Source organism: Salvelinus alpinus, chromosome 19 (genome assembly GCF_045679555.1).
Source record: "Salvelinus alpinus chromosome 19, SLU_Salpinus.1, whole genome shotgun sequence".
Taxonomy (NCBI): Eukaryota; Metazoa; Chordata; class Actinopteri; order Salmoniformes; family Salmonidae; genus Salvelinus; species Salvelinus alpinus.
The window spans coordinates 32,352,569-32,370,542 of record NC_092104.1 but is presented as its reverse complement, the minus strand read 5'-3'; the positions used below and the strand labels follow the sequence as shown (position 1 = coordinate 32,370,542).

The 17,974-nt window shown below is 43.1% G+C and overlaps 1 protein-coding gene across 7 annotated transcripts in view; it reads left to right on the top strand.

Annotated features, from left to right (window-relative positions):
• Nucleotides 1-17,974, top strand: part of mlxip (MLX interacting protein) — a 46,283-nt gene that overhangs the window by 13,683 nt on the left and 14,626 nt on the right. For 3 of the 7 annotated variants that reach the window (XM_071353082.1, XM_071353081.1, XM_071353077.1), the window contains exons 2-15: nt 2,653-2,759; nt 3,081-3,166; nt 3,654-3,743; nt 4,004-4,045; nt 4,631-4,871; nt 5,030-5,119; nt 12,077-12,171; nt 12,326-12,935; nt 13,336-13,442; nt 13,559-13,631; nt 13,918-14,033; nt 14,202-14,309; nt 14,608-14,735; nt 15,672-15,795. In XM_071353082.1, coding sequence (XP_071209183.1) covers nt 2,653-2,759; nt 3,081-3,166; nt 3,654-3,743; nt 4,004-4,045; nt 4,631-4,871; nt 5,030-5,119; nt 12,077-12,171; nt 12,326-12,935; nt 13,336-13,442; nt 13,559-13,631; nt 13,918-14,033; nt 14,202-14,309; nt 14,608-14,735; nt 15,672-15,795 — 2,017 coding nt within the window. Of the gene's footprint in view, nt 1-2,350; nt 2,554-2,652; nt 2,760-3,080; nt 3,167-3,653; nt 3,744-4,003; nt 4,046-4,630; nt 4,872-5,029; nt 5,120-12,076; nt 12,172-12,325; nt 12,936-13,335; nt 13,443-13,558; nt 13,632-13,917; nt 14,034-14,201; nt 14,310-14,607; nt 14,736-15,671; nt 15,796-17,974 lie in introns of all 7 variants that reach the window. The other 4 variants (XM_071353083.1, XM_071353080.1, XM_071353078.1 and 1 more) reach the window with 4 other exon arrangements.

Sequence of the window (17,974 nt, the reverse complement as noted above, 5' to 3'; positions counted from 1 at the left end):
GTGGAAGCACCATTTGGCAACGATTACACCTGAGAGTATTTCTGGGTTAGTCTCTAAAAGCTTTCCACACCTGGATTGTGCTTAATTTCCCTATTATTCTTTTCAAAACTCTTCAAGCGCTGTCAAATTGGTTGTTGATCATTGGTAGACAACCATTTTCAGGTCTTGCCATATATTTTCAAGTAGATTTAAGTCAAAACTGTAATGCAGCCACTAAGGAACTCCAGTGTAGATTAGGCATTGTGTTTTAGGTTGTCCCGCTGAAAGGTGAATTAATCTCCCAGTGTCTGGTGGAAAGCAGGCTAAACCAGGTTTTCTTTTAGGATTTTGCCTGTTTAGCTCCATTCCAGGTTTTTGTCTACCTGGAAAAACTCTCCAGTCCTTAACGATTACAAGCATACCCATAACATGATGCATTCACCACTATGCTTGAAAATATAGAGAGTGGTACTCAATAATGTTATGCTGGGGGCATATCCAATACAACACTTTGTATTCAGGACAATAAGTGAATTACTTTGCCAAATGTTTTGCAGTATTACTTTAGTGCCCTAGTGCAAACAGGATACATGTTTTGGAATACTTGTATTCTGTACAGGCTTCATTATTTTCACTCTGTCAGTTAGGTTAGTATTATGGAGTAACTATAATGTTTGTTGATCCATCCTCGGTTTTCTCCTTTCACTCTAACTGTATTAAAGTCACCATTGGCCTCATGGTGAAGTCCTTGAGCGGTTTCCTTCCTATTCGGAAACTTAGGAAGGACGCCTGTATCTTTGTAGTGACTGGGTGTGTTGACACAACATCCAAAGTGTAATTAATAACTTCACCATGCTCAAAGGGATATTCAATGTCTGCTTTTTTATCAAATCTACCAATAGTTGCCCTTTGCGAGGTATTGGAAAACCTCCCTGGTCTATGTGGTTGGATCTGTGTTTGAAATTCACTGCTTGACTAAGGGACCTTACAATTCTGTATGTGTAGGTTACAGACATGAGGTAGTCATTCTAAAATCATGTTAAACACTATTATTCCACACAGAGTGAGTCCATGCAACTTACTATGCACATTTTTACTCCTGAACTTATTTAGACTTGCAATAACAAAGGGGTTGAATACTTATTGACTCCAGACATTTCAGCTTTTTATTTTTTATTAACTTGTAAAAACATAATTCCACTTTAACATTATGGTGTATTGTGTGTAGGCCAGTGATGACAAATCTCTATTTAATCTATTTTAAATTTGGGAGGTAACACAACAAAATGTGGAAAATGACAAGGGGTGTGAATACATTGGGTCATTTGATATAGGTTAGGCTAGCTAAACACTGGCCATTAACAACATGTCCTTCAAATTGAATGTCCTGTTTCTTGTTTTTCTTGTCCTGTTGATAGTTTGTCTTCCTTGGTTCGCCTCAGCCCTATGAACTGCCCATTTACTTACAGTAAACAGATTATATTACTAGGCTGTGTGCTATCATCTGCTAAAAGTTTTGTGGACACGGCCATAATAACGTTGTGGTTGCTTGAAGTAGAACGGTATAGACCCTTTTGCAGTACACGACACACTGACGTGTGCGACTCTTGGTGGGAGTAAGAAAGCCATCACCATCTGCGCCTATTCAACACAGCCTAGATTTTAAGTTTCTATTACTTGTAAACAAAAAAACTTGTTGGGGTTTTCATACACTTAGAATATTTTTTTAAATTCTCACTTGAACAGTCGCTTAGATTATGTTTGGTATTTGCAAAAATAACTTTTTGGGATGCAGCAGTTGTTAGCTAGAATGCTAACGCTCATTGATATAGGCTGTTGCAAAAGCTAGCCAAATAACCATTTTACTGTTTAAAAAAAAGAAAGTATAATGCAGTTGATTTGTAATGATGACACAAACATTATATTAAGCAGGACATTCATACGAATATTAAAATCCAATTGTAATCCAGAAGTAGTGTGAAATTCACCCATATGCAACACTTCTATTGGAAGTATTTTCAAATAATTTCCTATTAAAATACTTATTTCTAAATATATTTTATGAAATAACAAACAGACCTGGTTTCAAATGCATGGGAGTATTTATTTGTATATAAAAATGCACTGTATTTTAGGATTTTCAAATACATAGTGGTTATGTTACCCTTTTCAGAGTTATGTGTCTACTGTTAAGGCATCCCTGTAGCCTTCACTTAGGATAGTGTTGAGCTGTCTGAAATCAGGGGTGACTTCCACAATTGTTCTAGGAAAAGGGGAAAAGGAAGGGGCATACCTAGTCAGTTGCACAACTGAATGAATGCTTTCAACCAAAATGTGTTTTCCACATTTAACCCAACCGCTCTGCATGCAGGGGGGGCTGCCTTAATCGACATCCACGTCATCAGTGCCCGGGGAGCAGTTGTTGTTGGCGGTTAACAGCCTTGGCCAAGGGCAGAACGACACATTTTTCCACCTTGCTGGCTCAGGGATTCGAACCAGCCACCTTTTGGTTACTGGCCCAACGCTCTTAACTACTAGGTTACCTGCCGACCCCAGGAATCTGATCAGTTTGAGGTTACCTAACTGTTAAAATCACCTCTTCATTTTGCCAATCTGCACCTCTCCCGCTTGAGTAGGTCATTAAGAGGCTTGTGTTATCTTCTGCCTTTTCAGCGGCAAGTTAGTGTCACCAAAATGGAAGAACTTCAAAGGCCTAAAGCTGCTGTGGAGAGACAAGATTCGGCTCAACAACGCTATCTGGAGGGCCTGGTACATGCAATGTAAGAGCTCCACGCACAGCTTCATATTCTATTGTCTCTCACTAAAAACAGCAACCTCACTGTTGTAACATAGTATAAACGCCAGGTTGAACTTGGCTGAAATAAATATTTGATTTAACGATTGCTCCAGGGTTGGGTCTGCAGAGCCACTGAATGGCACTTGAATCCCCTTATGATTGAGAACTATAGTCTACAGTGTATGAATCCTATTTAATGTTTTCTTAAAAAATTAAAAAATAAATCTTATTCACTACTATGTTAGTATAGGGGGTGTGTTCTTTTTGCTCAACTGGTAGCTCTTGCATGTGTTCTACTCTACAGATGTGGAGAAGCGAGACAACCCTGTCTGCCATTTTGTCACTCCTCTGGATGGGACCATGGACATAGAAGACCATCGTCCGGCAGAGGTAAGAAAGGGCAGTGGATTGGGGGGATATTTTTTTTATCTAACCTTTATTTAACTAGGCAAGTCAGTTAAGAACAAATTATTATTTACAATGACTGCCTAGGAACAGTTGGTTAACTGCCTTGTTCAGGGGCAGAATGACAGATTTTTACATTGTCAGCTCGGGGAATCAATCTAGCAACCTTTCGGTTACTGGCCCAACGCTCTAACCGCTAGGCTACCTGCTGCCCCGGCAATAACAAAATCACAGAAAATAATATGCAGCACCATACCATACCACTGCTCCACCCTATTAACCAAACTCTTCTCTGTGACCACTTTTTTATCCCGTGTGTATCCTGCTCCTTTGCATGTCCCTCTTCATAATCTATCATATTTTTTTTTCTTTTCTCTCCTCTGTTCCACTCCATGTCTCTCTCCTCTCCTTACTGTTTACCACTTAAACCAATCCCCACATTATTTTCTCCCTCTCCCGTTGTCTTCCATAGGCAATAGCCACAGAAGGGAAATATTGGAAAAGAAGAATTGAAATTGTAATTCGAGAGTATCACAAGTGGAGGACATATTTCAAGAAAAGGGTAGGGTAATGGATTTTGTTATTGCCAGATTGTGCCTTTAAAAAAGAAATTTATATATTAATGTTCCAATTAAACAAAGTTGGCTAATGTTCAAGACTGAGCAGCATTAGGCCTATATTAGGTTCTTGTCAGTTGCTTTAACTGAATGGTGAGGCAACTAGTTGATGAATGTACTACATTTACTATGCTCTACTCCATGTTATAATTTTATGTCAATATATGAATCTGCCACATAATATTGATTTTCCAATTTGTCACAGTTACAGAAGCACAAGGATGACGATCTCTCAAGCCTTCTCAAGGTATGCATTCTTGTGTGCTTCCTCGATTCAAATTAGGTAATAAAGTAGTGTGAGTGAAAAAATAAGGGTAACACCCAAATAATCACTACATCACACTATCTGTGAAAATGACAAAGAATAAAATAAAGAATAGGACATTAATGCACAAAGAATACATTTACTACATGTGGGTAGGAAAGCTGTAGGCTATGTTGATTTGATTTATGCTATTAGGATCTCTTAGCTCACCAAGGGCTAGTCTTCCAAGAGTCCTTAAGAAATGTGAAAACAGACATTTTTGAAAAACAACAAAATCAAAGTAATAACACAAACACAGATCCACATTCCTATTACTTTTACATGTTACAAGTTACACCCCCCCTACTTCAATTGTGCAAACAAACACTGCTTGGTCTGTATTTGGATTGTTATGAGGCATGTGTTTTATTGAAGAGGCTGATTTTAATCAATTTGAGTATGTAGTCTGCATGTTTCGTAACTGTTAAATAGATTAGTTCTATGATTTGATATGGTTTGTACAGTATGTGCACTGCATGTTTTTTGTGTAACTGACTGGCTGGCTTGTTGCATTTTGAACACCCTAAGGGGCCAGAGGAGCAGTTTTTGCTGTTTGGGGAGATCTTTCCAGACACATTCCGTGTGTCCCTTTGTCAGGATGAGGAAATGGCCGTGCGCCGAGTTGCTCGCAAAAGCCGTGAGTCTCCTGTCCCCATGGAGATGGACCCACTCTTTGACATGGACGTGCTGATGTCAGAGTTTTCTGACACACTCTTCTCCACGCTGGCCTCCCACCAGCCCATGGCCTGGCCCAATCCGAGGGAGATAGGTGAGGGCCCGCCACCAACATCCCATTCCATACACCAAGCCTGTTTCTATTCACTCAGATCCACCCAAGCCTTCCTTCAACCAGATCTATTGGAAAATCTATTTGCTTTTCAACAACTTTTTTTTCACACCCCATTCGTATCCACCTGTTCCCCATAGCTCATGCAGGAAACGCAGACATGATCCAGCCTGGACTCATCCCCCTACAGCCCAACCTGGACTTTATGGACTCCTTTGAGCCATTGCAAGGTAATGACAATGCACTCTACCACAGCGACAAACTCCAAAATAATGTCACTTGCACAAACTTTAACAGGACCTCGGAGCACCATGTTAAGGCCGACCCACAGATCACTCCATCATTTACTGTGTGTTCGCTTGGGTGGAGTCATATTTTGGGGGGGGGGAGCAACGTGCACCTTTTGGTAAAATGATACCCTCGCCCATCCATGTGTACCTAGACCCCCGAATAGCTTGACTGGTTAATTTGCAATTCTGCTCCTATCACCTGACCCAAAAGGTCATGATAGGTCATGATTCATATGGTGTGGTAAATTGACTAGATATCAAATAGAACATTATCACCAGTGTTAGCTCATTTCTAAGAGAAACACCTGCATATTTGATTAATAGCTACATGTAATGAAAGTTTAGTGTTGTTTTACATTACCTCGTTTTGTGCCTGCCAGTTGGCTGTAGGCTACTCCGCTAGCAGCTAGCAAGCAAGCTAGCCTTTAAGCTTCCCACATCTCCCCCATGTCAAATAATCTGATTTATAATTAAATAATATCTAATTAGGCTACAATGTTGTTTGGTATATTGTTTGAACAGTTGCTGAGATTATATATGTTAATAAATTCAAAATAATTTACTTTGATGCATAGCATATAGGTCAGATCAAGGAACGGCGGTTATGCTTTCATCACTTTTGTATTCATGGATTTATAGCAACAGTATCCAAGTTTCCATCCACTGTTTTTATGCGAGTAAATCAAATGAAATTGTATTAGTCACATGCTCCGAATAAAACGGCTGTAGACCTTGAGAGTGAAATGCTTATTTTTTTTATAAAAAATGTGTAAGAATAAGAAATTAAAGTAACAATTAATTAAAGAACAGCAGTAAAATAACAATAGCGAGACTATACACGGGGGTACCGGTACAGTCTCAATGTGCGGGGGCACTTGTTAGTTGAGGTAATCTCTACATGTGGGTAGCGTTATTAAAGTGACTATGCATAAATGATAACAACAGAGAGTAGCAGCAGTGTAAAAGAGGAGAGGGGGCAATGCAAATAGTCTGGGTAGCCATTTGATTAGATGTTCAGGAGTCTTATGGCTTGGGGGTAGAAGCTGTTAAGAAGCCTCATGGACCTAGACTTGGCGCTCCGGTACAGCTTGCCGTGCGGTAGCAGAGAGAACAGTATGAATAGGGTGGCTGGAGTCTTTGAAAATTCTTAGGGCCTTCCTCTGACACCGCCTGGTGTAGAGGTCCTAGATGGCAGGAAGCTTGGTCCCAGTGATGTACTGGGCCGTACGCACTACCCTCTGTAGGCCGAGCAATTGCCATACCTGGTAGTGATGCAACCAGTCAGGATGCTCTCGATGGTGCAGCTGTAGAACCTTTTGAGGATCTGAGGACACATGCCAAATCTTTTCATCCCTGAGGGGGAATAGGCTTTGCCGTGCCCTCTTCACGACTGTCTTGGTGTGCTTGGACCTTGTTAGATTGTTGGTGATGTGGACACCAAGGAACTTGAAGCTCTCAACCTGCTCCACTACAGCCCCGTCGATGAGAATGGGGGTGTGCTCGGTCCTCCTTTTCCTGTAGTCCACAATCATCTCCTTTGTCTTGATCACGTTGAGGGAGAGGTTGTTGTCCTGGCACCACACGGCCAGGTCTCTGACCTCCCTATAGGCTGTCTGGTCGGTGATCATCTGCAAACTTAATGATGGTGTTGGAGTTGTGCCTGGCCGTGCAGTCATGAGTGAACAGGGAGTACAGGAGGGGACTGAGCACGCACCTCTGACGGGCCCATGTGTTGAGGATCAGCGTGGCGGATGTGTTGTTACCTACCTTTACCTCCTGGGAGCGGCCCGTCAGGAAGTCCAGGATCCAGTTGCACAGGGAGGTGTTTAGTCCCAGGGTCCTTAGCTTATTGATGAGCTTTGAGGACACTATAGTGTTGAACGCTGAGCTTTAGTCAGTGAGTAGCATTCTCACATAGGCGTTCCTTTTGTCCAGGTGGGAAAGGGCAGTGTGGAGTGCAGTAAAGACTGCATCATCTGTGGATCTGTTGGGGCGGTATGCAAATTGCAGTGGGTCTATGGTTTCTGGGATAATGGTGTTGTGAGCCATGACCAGCCTTTCAAAGCACTACTTGGCTACAGACGTGAGTGCTACGGGTCGGTAGTCATTTAGGCAGGTTACCTTATTGTTCTTGGGAACACCATATAAGTCACACCATATAAAAAATAAATCACCACAGCAGTGATGGAAACAGGAAGTTTCGGTACAATTTTATGCGGGAAATAGAGGTGGAAACGCTTTTAAACCGTATGTCTAAGCCGAGGGGGGGGTTCTACTAAGCTATATGGAATTGCTTTAAGAAGGTCATACCAAGGATAATTTAGCTATTTGATTTAGAATTTTAAGACCCCTTAAAGTATCCCCCAAAAATATTAAACAATTATTTGATTAAAAACTGTTATTAGCCCATACAAACACATTGAATAACAGATTCACTACATGGAACAACATGTAGTGTTGTTCCCCCCAACAAAAAAATCTAAAGGAAGTTTGTTCTGAAGTGTTTTTTTGGCCCCTTATTTTAGCACGAAACAGTCTCCATATATACACTACATGACCAAAAGTAAGTGGATACCTGCTCGTCGAACATCTCATTACAAAATCATGGGCATTAATATGGAGTTGGTCCCCCCTTTGCGATAACAGCCTCCACTCTTCTGGGAAGGCTTTCCACTAGATGTTGGAACATTGCTGTGGGGACTTGCTTCCATACAGCCACAAGAGCATTAGTGAGGTTGGGCACTGATGTTGGGTGATTAGGTCTGGCTCGCAGTCGGTGTTCCAATTCATCCCGAAGGTCTTCGGTGGGGTTGAGGTCAGGGCTTTGTGCAGGCCAGTCAAGTTCTTCCACACCGATCTTGACAAACCATTTCTGTATGGACCTCGCTTTATGCGCGGGGGCATTGTCATGCTGAAACAGGAAAGGGCCTTCCCCCAAACTGTTGCCACAAAGTTGGAAGCACGGAATCGTCTAGAATGTAATTTTATGCTGTAACGTTAAGGTTTCCCTTCACTGGAACTAAGGGGCCTAGCCCAAATCACCATGAAAAACATCCCCAGACCATTATTCCTCCACCACAAATCTTTACAGTTGGCAGTACGCATTCGGGCAGGTAGCTTTCTCCTGGCATCCGCCAAACCAACATTCATCCGTTGGACTGCCAGATGGTGAAGCGTGATTCATCTCGCCAGAGAACGCGTTTCTACTGCTCCAGAGTCTAATGGCGGCAAGCTTTACACCACTCCAGCTGACACTTGGCATTGTGCATGGTGATCTTAGGCTTGTTTGCGGCGGTTTGGCCTTGAAAACCCATTTCATGTAGCTCCCTGACAAATGGTTCTTGTGCTGATGTTGCTTCCAGAGACAGGTTAGAACTTGGTAGTGTGTTACAAGCTAGGACAGACAATTTGTATGCGCTTCAGCACTCGGCGATCCCGGTCTGTGAGCTTGTGTGACCTACCATTTCGCGGCTGAGCCGTTGTTGCTCCAGGACATTTCCACTTCACAATAATAGCACTTGCAGTTGACCGGGGCAGCTCTAGCAGGGCAGAAATTTGACGAACTGACTTGTTGGAAAGATGGCATCCTATGACGGTGCAACATTGAAAGTCACTGAGCTCTTCAGTAAGTCCATTCTGCTGCCAATGTTTGTCTATTGAGTTTCCATGGCTGTGTGCTCAATTTTATACACTTGTCAGTATCGGCTGTGGCTGAAATAGCTGAATCCACTCATTTTAAGGGGTGTCCACATACTTATGTGTGTATATATATGTACACTGCTCAAAAAAATAAAGGGAACACTTAAACAACACAATGTAACTCCAAGTCAATCACACTTCTGTGAAATCAAACTGTCCACTTAGGAAGCAACACTGATTGACAATAAATTTCACATGCTGTTGTGCAAATGGAATAGACAACAGGTGGAAATTATAGGCAATTAGCAAGACACCCCCAATAAAGGAGTGGTTCTGCAGGTGGTGACCACAGACCACTTCTCAGTTCCTATGCTTCCTGGCTGATGTTTTGGTCACTTTTGAATGCTGGCGGTGCTTTCACTCTAGTGGTAGCATGAGACGGAGTCTACAACCTACACAAGTGGCTCAGGTAGTGCAGCTCATCCAGGATGGCACATCAATGCGAGCTGTGGCAAGAAGGTTTGCTGTGTCTGTCAGCGTAGTGTCCAGAGCATGGAGGCGCTACCAGGAGACAGGCCAGTACATCAGGAGACGTGGAGGAGGCCGTAGGAGGGCAACAACCCAGCAGCAGGACCGCTACCTCCGCCTTTGTGCAAGGAGGAGCAGGAGGAGCACTGCCAGAGCCCTGCAAAATGACCTCCAGCAGGCCACAAATGTGCATGTGTCTGCTCAAACGGTCAGAAACAGACTCCATGAGGGTGGTATGAGGGCCCGACGTCCACAGGTGGGGGTTGTGCTTACAGCCTAACACCGTGCAGGACGTTTGGCATTTGCCAGAGAACACCAAGATTGGCAATTCGCCACTGGCGCCCTGTGCTCTTCACAGATGAAAGCAGGTTCACACGCACGTGACAGACGTGACAGAGTCTGGAGACGCCGTGGAGAACGTTCTGCTGCCTGCAACATCCTCCAGCATGACCGGTTTGGCGGTGGGTCAGTCATGGTGTGGGGTGGCATTTCTTTGTGGGGCCGCACAGCCCTCCATGTGCTCGCCAGAGGTAGCCTGACTGCCATTAGGTACCGAGATGAGATCCTCAGACCCCTTGTGAGACCATATGCTTGTGCGGTTGGCCCTGGGTTCTTTCTAATGCAAGACAATGCTAGACCATAATGTGGCTGGAGTGTGTCAGCAGTTCCTGCAAGAGGAAGGCATTGATGCTATGGACTGGCCCGCCCATTCCCCAGACCTGAATCCAATTGAGCACATCTGGGACATCATGTCTTGCTCCATCCACCAACGCCACGTTGCACCACAGACTGTCCAGGAGTTAGCGGATGCTTTAGTCCAGGTAGGAGATCCCTCAGGAGACCATCCGCCACCTCATCAGGAGCATGCCCAGGCATTGTAGGCAGGTCATACAGGCACGTGGAGGCCACACACACTACTGAGCCTCATTTTGACTTGTTTTAAGGACATTACATCAAAGTTGGATCAGCCTGTAGTGTGGTTTTCCACTTTAATTTTGAGAGTTAATCTCAAATCCAGACCTCCATGGGTTGATAAATTTGATTTCCCTTGATAATTTTTGTGTGATTTTGTAGTCAGCACATTCAACTATGTAAAGAAAAAAGTATTTAATAAGAATGTTTCATTCATTCAGATCTAGGATGTGTTATTTTAGTGTTCCCTTTATTTTTTTGAGCAGTGTATATACACACACTATATGTGTACTTCCATTTTTAAAAATTCCACCTGGTACCGTGGGACCTTCAGACGAGTCTTGCGAGACCTGTGGGCATCTTAGAGCGAGACAACTGGCATGTACGTGTTCGCGAGAGTCCCATCTTTGCACAGTGTTTAACCCATACTGTTTGGATGCTACAGACAGAAGTTGATAAATCAGCTGTACCTACTTCAGACGTGTCCCAAGACTCTTGTGGGGGTCGTGGAGAAAGATGGAGAACACGATCGTGTTCGTGAGCGTCTCATCTTTCCACAGAGGGTTCATAGTTTATAGGCCAAACCGTTCGAACGCTATAGCAGATTTTGTGAGAAGACGGATCTTCGGGATGTCTCGCAGCTCTAGCTCTGTCACCTTTCACTGCTGATGCGGAAGTGCGACATAGGCGGATGCGTTGGAATGAGTCACATCCCATGTAAAAAAACAACAACATATCTCTAGCTTAAACTGACTGATTTTTACAGGGATTTTTTGTATTATGCTAATTACATTTCCTCGGGGGCGCGGACATCGACCTTAGGGGGCTTAAGCGCAAATATTGATATAATAACCATCATATCGAAATAAACTTGGGAGTCACGCGATAATATGGTTTGTGGTCCTATGACTCGGGAAACCAAGCAGTTTATTAGGCTACAGATGAAATAAGTTATAATGAACTTCACAGTGTGGTGAAAGTGCACAGTGATGAGCTTGATGCTCTTTTCTAATAAATACAGAGGGCCTTATTCTGGTGACATGATGATCGATGCTTGATTGGCGTTTGAGAAATACAAAATATTCTGTCTCTTATCCATAATAATCTCATCATGTAGACTAGCCTACCTGCAATATATCTGTGAGCTGTTGGCTAGAATGCATCTGCCAAGACCATAGTAGGAACATTTGCAATTTAACACAACAGTAGAGTTGAAATGTGATGGAAACAGATTGAACCTTTTAGTTTTATTCAATACATGAAAACTTAAGCAAAAAATATAATTTTGTGTGCACTACCTCATCACACACTGATTTTTATCTGCAATAAGTCCGTTTGGTGGAAAAACACACCTGGTGGGAAAATATGAATATTTTCGCCAAATTGGTTAGCTACTGTTGCTTATTTTTTTACAGTAGTTTGAATTTATAATGTAGAGTTCATTCTTTTGTGAAACAACATTGTGCCAGAAAAGAAAGAGGACCAAAATAAATGTTTCAACCAAGCAAGTTTGTTGGTAAAATACATCCTCTCTATCTACACAACAGTGCCCGCACCGTGATGGAAGGAATAATACGTTCCCTCTCAAAATTTGAGCAGAGAAAATCTGCGTTGCAAGCGCCATAGGCCACCTATTTTGTGACGAAAAAACACAAAAAGCATTCATGTACTGAGTTGTGCTCCAAATCATTGCGTGATGTCTGCCTAACCTCTTAGTCCCATGCTGTTGACTGTAATACAGCAGGTGGCATATCCTAACACTTATGTTGGTGGAGTGGATGTTATACTAATTTTAACTAACCTAGAGACTTCTCCCAGACTTATTTCACAGCCTCCGTCAGCCCATCTTCCCCTCTGCTTCCCTCACTGCCTCATCTGTCACTCCTCTACCCAGCAGCAGCTCTCAATCCCAGGTAAACCCTAGGCCCAGTCACTGTGAACCTCAGCCCTAACATACCCCCAGACCTAACACACTCCTACCTTTATTCTTAGATGGTTTCACATAATTTGACTAACTGATAACATTATAAATGTGCTTTCTTTTCTCCTGTCCTTGTGACTTGACAGGGCCAGCTTCTCTCTTCCATGCACCTCTCAGCTGACCTACCGTCCATCAGTCATGACCACAGACTCGTCTCCGCAGCCCCCCTGCCTATCTCCTCCCTCATGGCCAATCAAACCAGTGGGACCGGTGAAGGTTCCTCCTATGTACAGAACTACATGCCTCTGTTCACTGCGCCAGTGCCACCTAGTGGTCAGGCTGGAGGCTCCTCCCTCATGCAACCCTCAGCCCCTCCCACACTGCCACACACCCAGCCCTGCCAAGGTGCTGTCACAGCAACATCAGTAGCCCCCCCACCCCTGGACGATGCCACAAGCCTGGACGGTTCCCCACCCCCATCTGTCATCACACACACTGCCTCCTCCATTGTTACACCCAGTGAGGCTGCCACCACCTTCAGTCAGGGCTCTGAGCTCAGCTCCTTAACCCGGGCTCCTCCACCACCACCACCCCCCCTCCAGCCCCTGGCACCCTCACCTGCCATCCCCCTCCAACACCCCCAGACTTTCGCCCTGCCCAGACCCATCCAGCCTTCTTGCTCCAGCAAAAAGACATGCCATGTGCAAAGGATAGTTCCTGCCAACCCCATCCCCTCATCTCACCTCATCCTAACAAGTGAGTTAATCACATCCCAAACTATTTCATTGTTGATGGATGAGAATGGTGTATTGATATTAATATTGAATGTAATATTGAATTAATTCATGCCTAGCAGGTGCTACTCCCAAAACACTACCATTTATTGAGGTGGGGGGTTACTGCTTCACTAGAGAGCCATCTCATATTGTGATCACACCACAAGGTGGCAATACTGTTTGTCATTTTTATAGTCAGTAAAGACTATTGTAAAGAAAAACTGAATGAAACCTAGTCAATATTTGCAAGCAATTGAGCCCAAATGATCCTAGCAAAGATCATCAATGACATCCAAGCTCAATATTAGAGATGAAATAAATGAGAGAAAATCAGCATTTATTCTGTGACTGTTGTAATGTCAAATATTTTGCTGTCTCAGCCCCCTTCCCAGGGCATACCAGTGCAGTGATTGTTACTCCAACTCCCCTGAAAGCAGACGTGGTTCCCTCAACTGGCGTGGTCATCGCCTCCTCAAGCCTATCAAGGGTAAGACCGTGTCTGCTCTGAAGGGCCTGCCTTACTTTACACTGAACCCAGTTTTATGTTAGTTCGTTTTCATTTAATTTGTGTTTTATTTCTTCCCATCCCCCTCTCTCTCTCAGGCTCCTGGATTTCATATCCTTCCACAGACTCCGAAGTCTCCCCAGCTCATTATCAATAAAGAGGACTGTACTGGTGAGTGACATACGCCAAGCCCTTATTTTTTCTCTTGTATGTACACTAACCTCAGTCAAGTGTCCGAGGGTACTTTCCTCCTGTCTAACCTAAGCTATCGATCTAATAACTTTACATATGCATACAGAATGTGGCATGGTAACATTCATACACATTGTTTTGGAATGTTTACAGCACTTCTGCTTTCCATAACATTATTGATTTGTCTTTGTGAGTTGGTGCTCACTGGTGTAGCAGTCTTTGTTGTGATGGTTTTTGGCAACTCTGGATCATCTGTGTCTCCCAGGGCATGAGGAGTGTGGCTCAGGTCAGGGGTCACCGTGTGGGTCAGAGCAGGTCTCCAGTCCTAAGTCTCCCCTCAGCAGCAGCAGCACAGCCCTCTCTAAGAACGAGTCCAACCAGGTATCATCAGCCCACATGCCTGCTTCTCTCTCTGTCTCTGTGTGCGTTTCTTTGACTGTATAAATTCAGCTTTTTCAAGCAGGTCTGGTGCTGAGTGTGCCTGCCGTAGAAGCATTGTGGACACTGATCATTGTGATGATACTTGTCTCTCCTCCCTATCTGTTCCAGAGCCGTAGGGTGACCCACATCACTGCTGAACAGAAGAGGCGCTTTAACATCAACATTGGCTTCAAAACACTGAGCAGCCTGGTTCCCACTCTCAAGTCCCAGTCCAATGTAAAGCCATTATCTTGTCTGTCATCCATCTTCTGAGTCATCATACTCATATCTTCCAAATCTAGCTTTTGATGGCTTTTATTTAAAGTTCAGTTCAGAAGCATTGTGTATGCACATCCTGTTATTTTCAGATGCAGGGTACAAATAGTAAAGTAATGAAAGAAAGATGGATACCCTCACACTGTTGAATGTTCCAACATGCAACCCAAAGCTTCTATTTCAACTATTAAAAAAAATATATATATTTCTACATGACCTTCCCAATATCGGCACCCATTCTTGTTGTGTTTAATACCAGATCAGTAATGCTGGCACGCTGCAGAAGACCGTTGACTACATTGCGAAGCTGCAGCAGGAGAGGCAGCAAATGCAGGAAGAGACCAAGAGGCTACGGGAGGAGATTGAGGAGATCAATGCCTCCATAAAGTACGTACTGCCTCACTGTTATCTGTTATTACTCTCCTCTGAGGAGACGAGTTCATGAAACAGTTTCATTATTGGTACACAGCCACATGTAGGGTGTCCAATCAAAAACGCATCTTTTGACCAATGGGAAAAATATGTTAATTGTATATATAGTCCTCTAAGAAAACCAATGGTCCAAACCCCATGTCTCTTATTATAATCCATTCAAATGTTATTGGAGTGTGTACCCTTGCAGGGTGGCCAGAATTAAGGTGAATAAATTAATGGAGGCCAGAGAAAAATTGTGGTAAAAAATTGAGAAAATTGTATCGCTACTTTCCCATTGAGCTCATCTTGCTTCTCGAATCCGCAGGACATAAAACAATATAGAGGTAAAATGGATATTGATTTTGAGACGTAGTATTTTCATATTTTAGTATAAGCTTTTCATATTTATTCTAAATTCCTGTAATTTTCCAAAGATTTCTCACAAAAACAAGCGTGTCTCTGTGAAATGTCAACGGAGCACTGAACGTATACCAAGTTTTTTTAAATTTTCAGTCTTTTACATTTAATTTGACTCGTGTCATGCTAATTTATTTTTTTGCGACCTGTGGAAACAACTTTGAAGAACGACCACAAAATGTAAAATCCTCACGTTGTTCAGAGAAACCTGCACAGCTTTGTCAAGAGTTCATGGCTTGTTATTGGATGTATTAGGTTGCAAAATCTGACTTTTTGGATATACTGTTAATGATATGTTAAAGACCCCACTGAATGATTCAGAACATGAATAATACTTTTTGTCTCTGTAAAATGTATTTTATAATATAAGTAAAATTTCATCACCAAAGTGCATCTGGGCAGAGTGGGTGTACACCCTACCATATGTGATGATACCATGTGTCAGTATACATTACATAGTAATCTGATCTGTACGTTATTGCTGTGCCACAGTGTGTGTCAGGAGCAGCTGCCTGCTACGGGAGTGCCTATCACACGCCACCGCTTCGACCACATGCGGGAGAAGTTTGATGAGTATGTGAAGAGCCGCACCCTTCAGAACTGGAAGTTTTGGATTGTATCCTTTTATCCTTGACATTGAACATAACTTTGTCGTAATAATATAAGATTCAATCAGGCTACTTTTAATATTATGCTGGTTCATTTTATTTAGACCAGAAGGCTAGATAAGATGCTCTATATCAGCAAAGAAGAGCCACCGTTTGACTGTTGGAAAGCACCCTAACCTCAGGTTTCAGACTTGTGAAAGGTTACAAGTGTAGAGTACAGTGCCTTCGGAAAGTATTCAGACCCCTTTACTTTTTCCACATTTGTTACGTTACAGCCTTATTCTAAAATTGTTTAAATGAATACAAATCCTCATCAATCTACACACAATACCCCATAATGACAAAGCTAAAACAGGTTTTTAGACATTTTTGGAAATGTATTCAAATAAAAGACAGAAATACCTTATTTACATAATTATTCAGACCCTTTGCTATGAGACTTGAAATTTAGCTCAGGTGCATCCTGTTTCTACAACTTCATTGGAGTCCACCTATGGTAAATTCAATTGATTGGACATGATTTGGAAAGGCACACACCTGTCTATATAAGGTCCCACAGTTGACAGTGCATGTCAGAGCAAAAATCAAGCCATGAAGTTTAAGGAATTGTCCGTAGAGCTCTAAGACAGGATTGTGTCGAGGCACAGAACTGGGGAAGGGTACCGAAACATTTCTGCAGCATTGAAGATCCCCAAGAACACAGTGGCCATTCTTAAATGGAAGAAGTTTGGAACCACAAAGACTCTTCCTAGAGCTGAACAATCAGGGGAGAGGGACCTTGATCAGGGAGGTGACCAAGAACCCGATGGTCACTGACAGAGCTCTAGAGATCCTCTGTGGAGATGGGAGAACCTTCCAGAACGACAACCATCTCTGTAGCCATCCACTAATCAGGCCTTTATGGTAGAGTGTCCAAACAGAAGCCACTCCTCAGTAAAAGGCACATGACAGGTCGCTTGGAGTTTGCCAAAATGCACTTAAAGACTCTCAGACCATGGGAAAAAAGATTCTCTGATCTGATGAAACAAAGATTGAACTCTTTGGCTTGAATGCCAAGTGTCACGCCTGGAGGACACCTGGCGCCATCCCTACGGTGAAGCATGGTGGTGGCAGCATCATGCTGTGGGGATGTTTTTCAGCAGCAGGGACTGGGAGACTAGTCAGGATCGAGGGAAAGATGAACGGAGCAAAGTCCAAAGAGATCCTTGATGATAACCTGCTCCAGAGCGCTCAGGACCTCCGACTGGGGCAAAGGTTTATCTTCCAACAGGACAACGACACTAAGCACACAGCCAAGACCACGCAGGAGTGGCTATGGGACAAGTCTCTGAATGTCCTTGAGTGGCCCAGCCAGAGCCCGGACTTGAACCCGATCGAACATCTCTGGAGAGACCTGAAAATAGCTGTGCAGCGACGCTCCCCATCCAACCTGACAGAGCTTGAGAAGAATGGGAGAAACTCCCCAAATACAGGTGTGCCAAGCTTGTAGCGTCATACCCAAGAGGACTTGAGGCTGTAATTGCTGCCAAAGGTGATTCAACAAAGTACTGAGTAAAGGGTCTGAATACTTATGTAAATATGATATTTCATTTGTTTTTAAATATACATTTGCAAAAATGTCTAGACCTGTTTTTGCTTTGTAATTATAGGGTATTGTGTTTAGATTGAGGGTCAAAAACAATTTAATCAATTTTTAGAGATTAAGGCTGTAACGTAACCAAATGTGGAGAAAGTCAAGGGGTCTGAATAATTTCCGAATGCTCTGTATGTATTAACGTAGTCAAAAGTTTAGTATTTGATCCCATATTCCTACCACACAATGACTACATCAAGCTTGATAAACTTTTTGGATGCATTTGTGCTTTGTTTTGGTTGTGTTTCAGATTATTTTGGCCCAATAGAAACAAATGGTAAATGAGATGTCATTTTGGAGTCGATGCAGTGCCCTATACCGCTGCGCCACTCGGGAGGCTCTAGTTTCTGAACACTTGTGATTGCTACCATTATTATGGATTATCCTGAATGAATTGTGAATAATGATGAGTGACTAAGTTTGAGGCACAAAGATCATACCCCCAAGACATGCTAACCTCTCACCATTATCAATAACAGGGGAGGTTAGCATTTTATATCATACCCCCAAGACATGCTAACCTCTCACCAGTACCAATAACAGGGGGGTTAGCA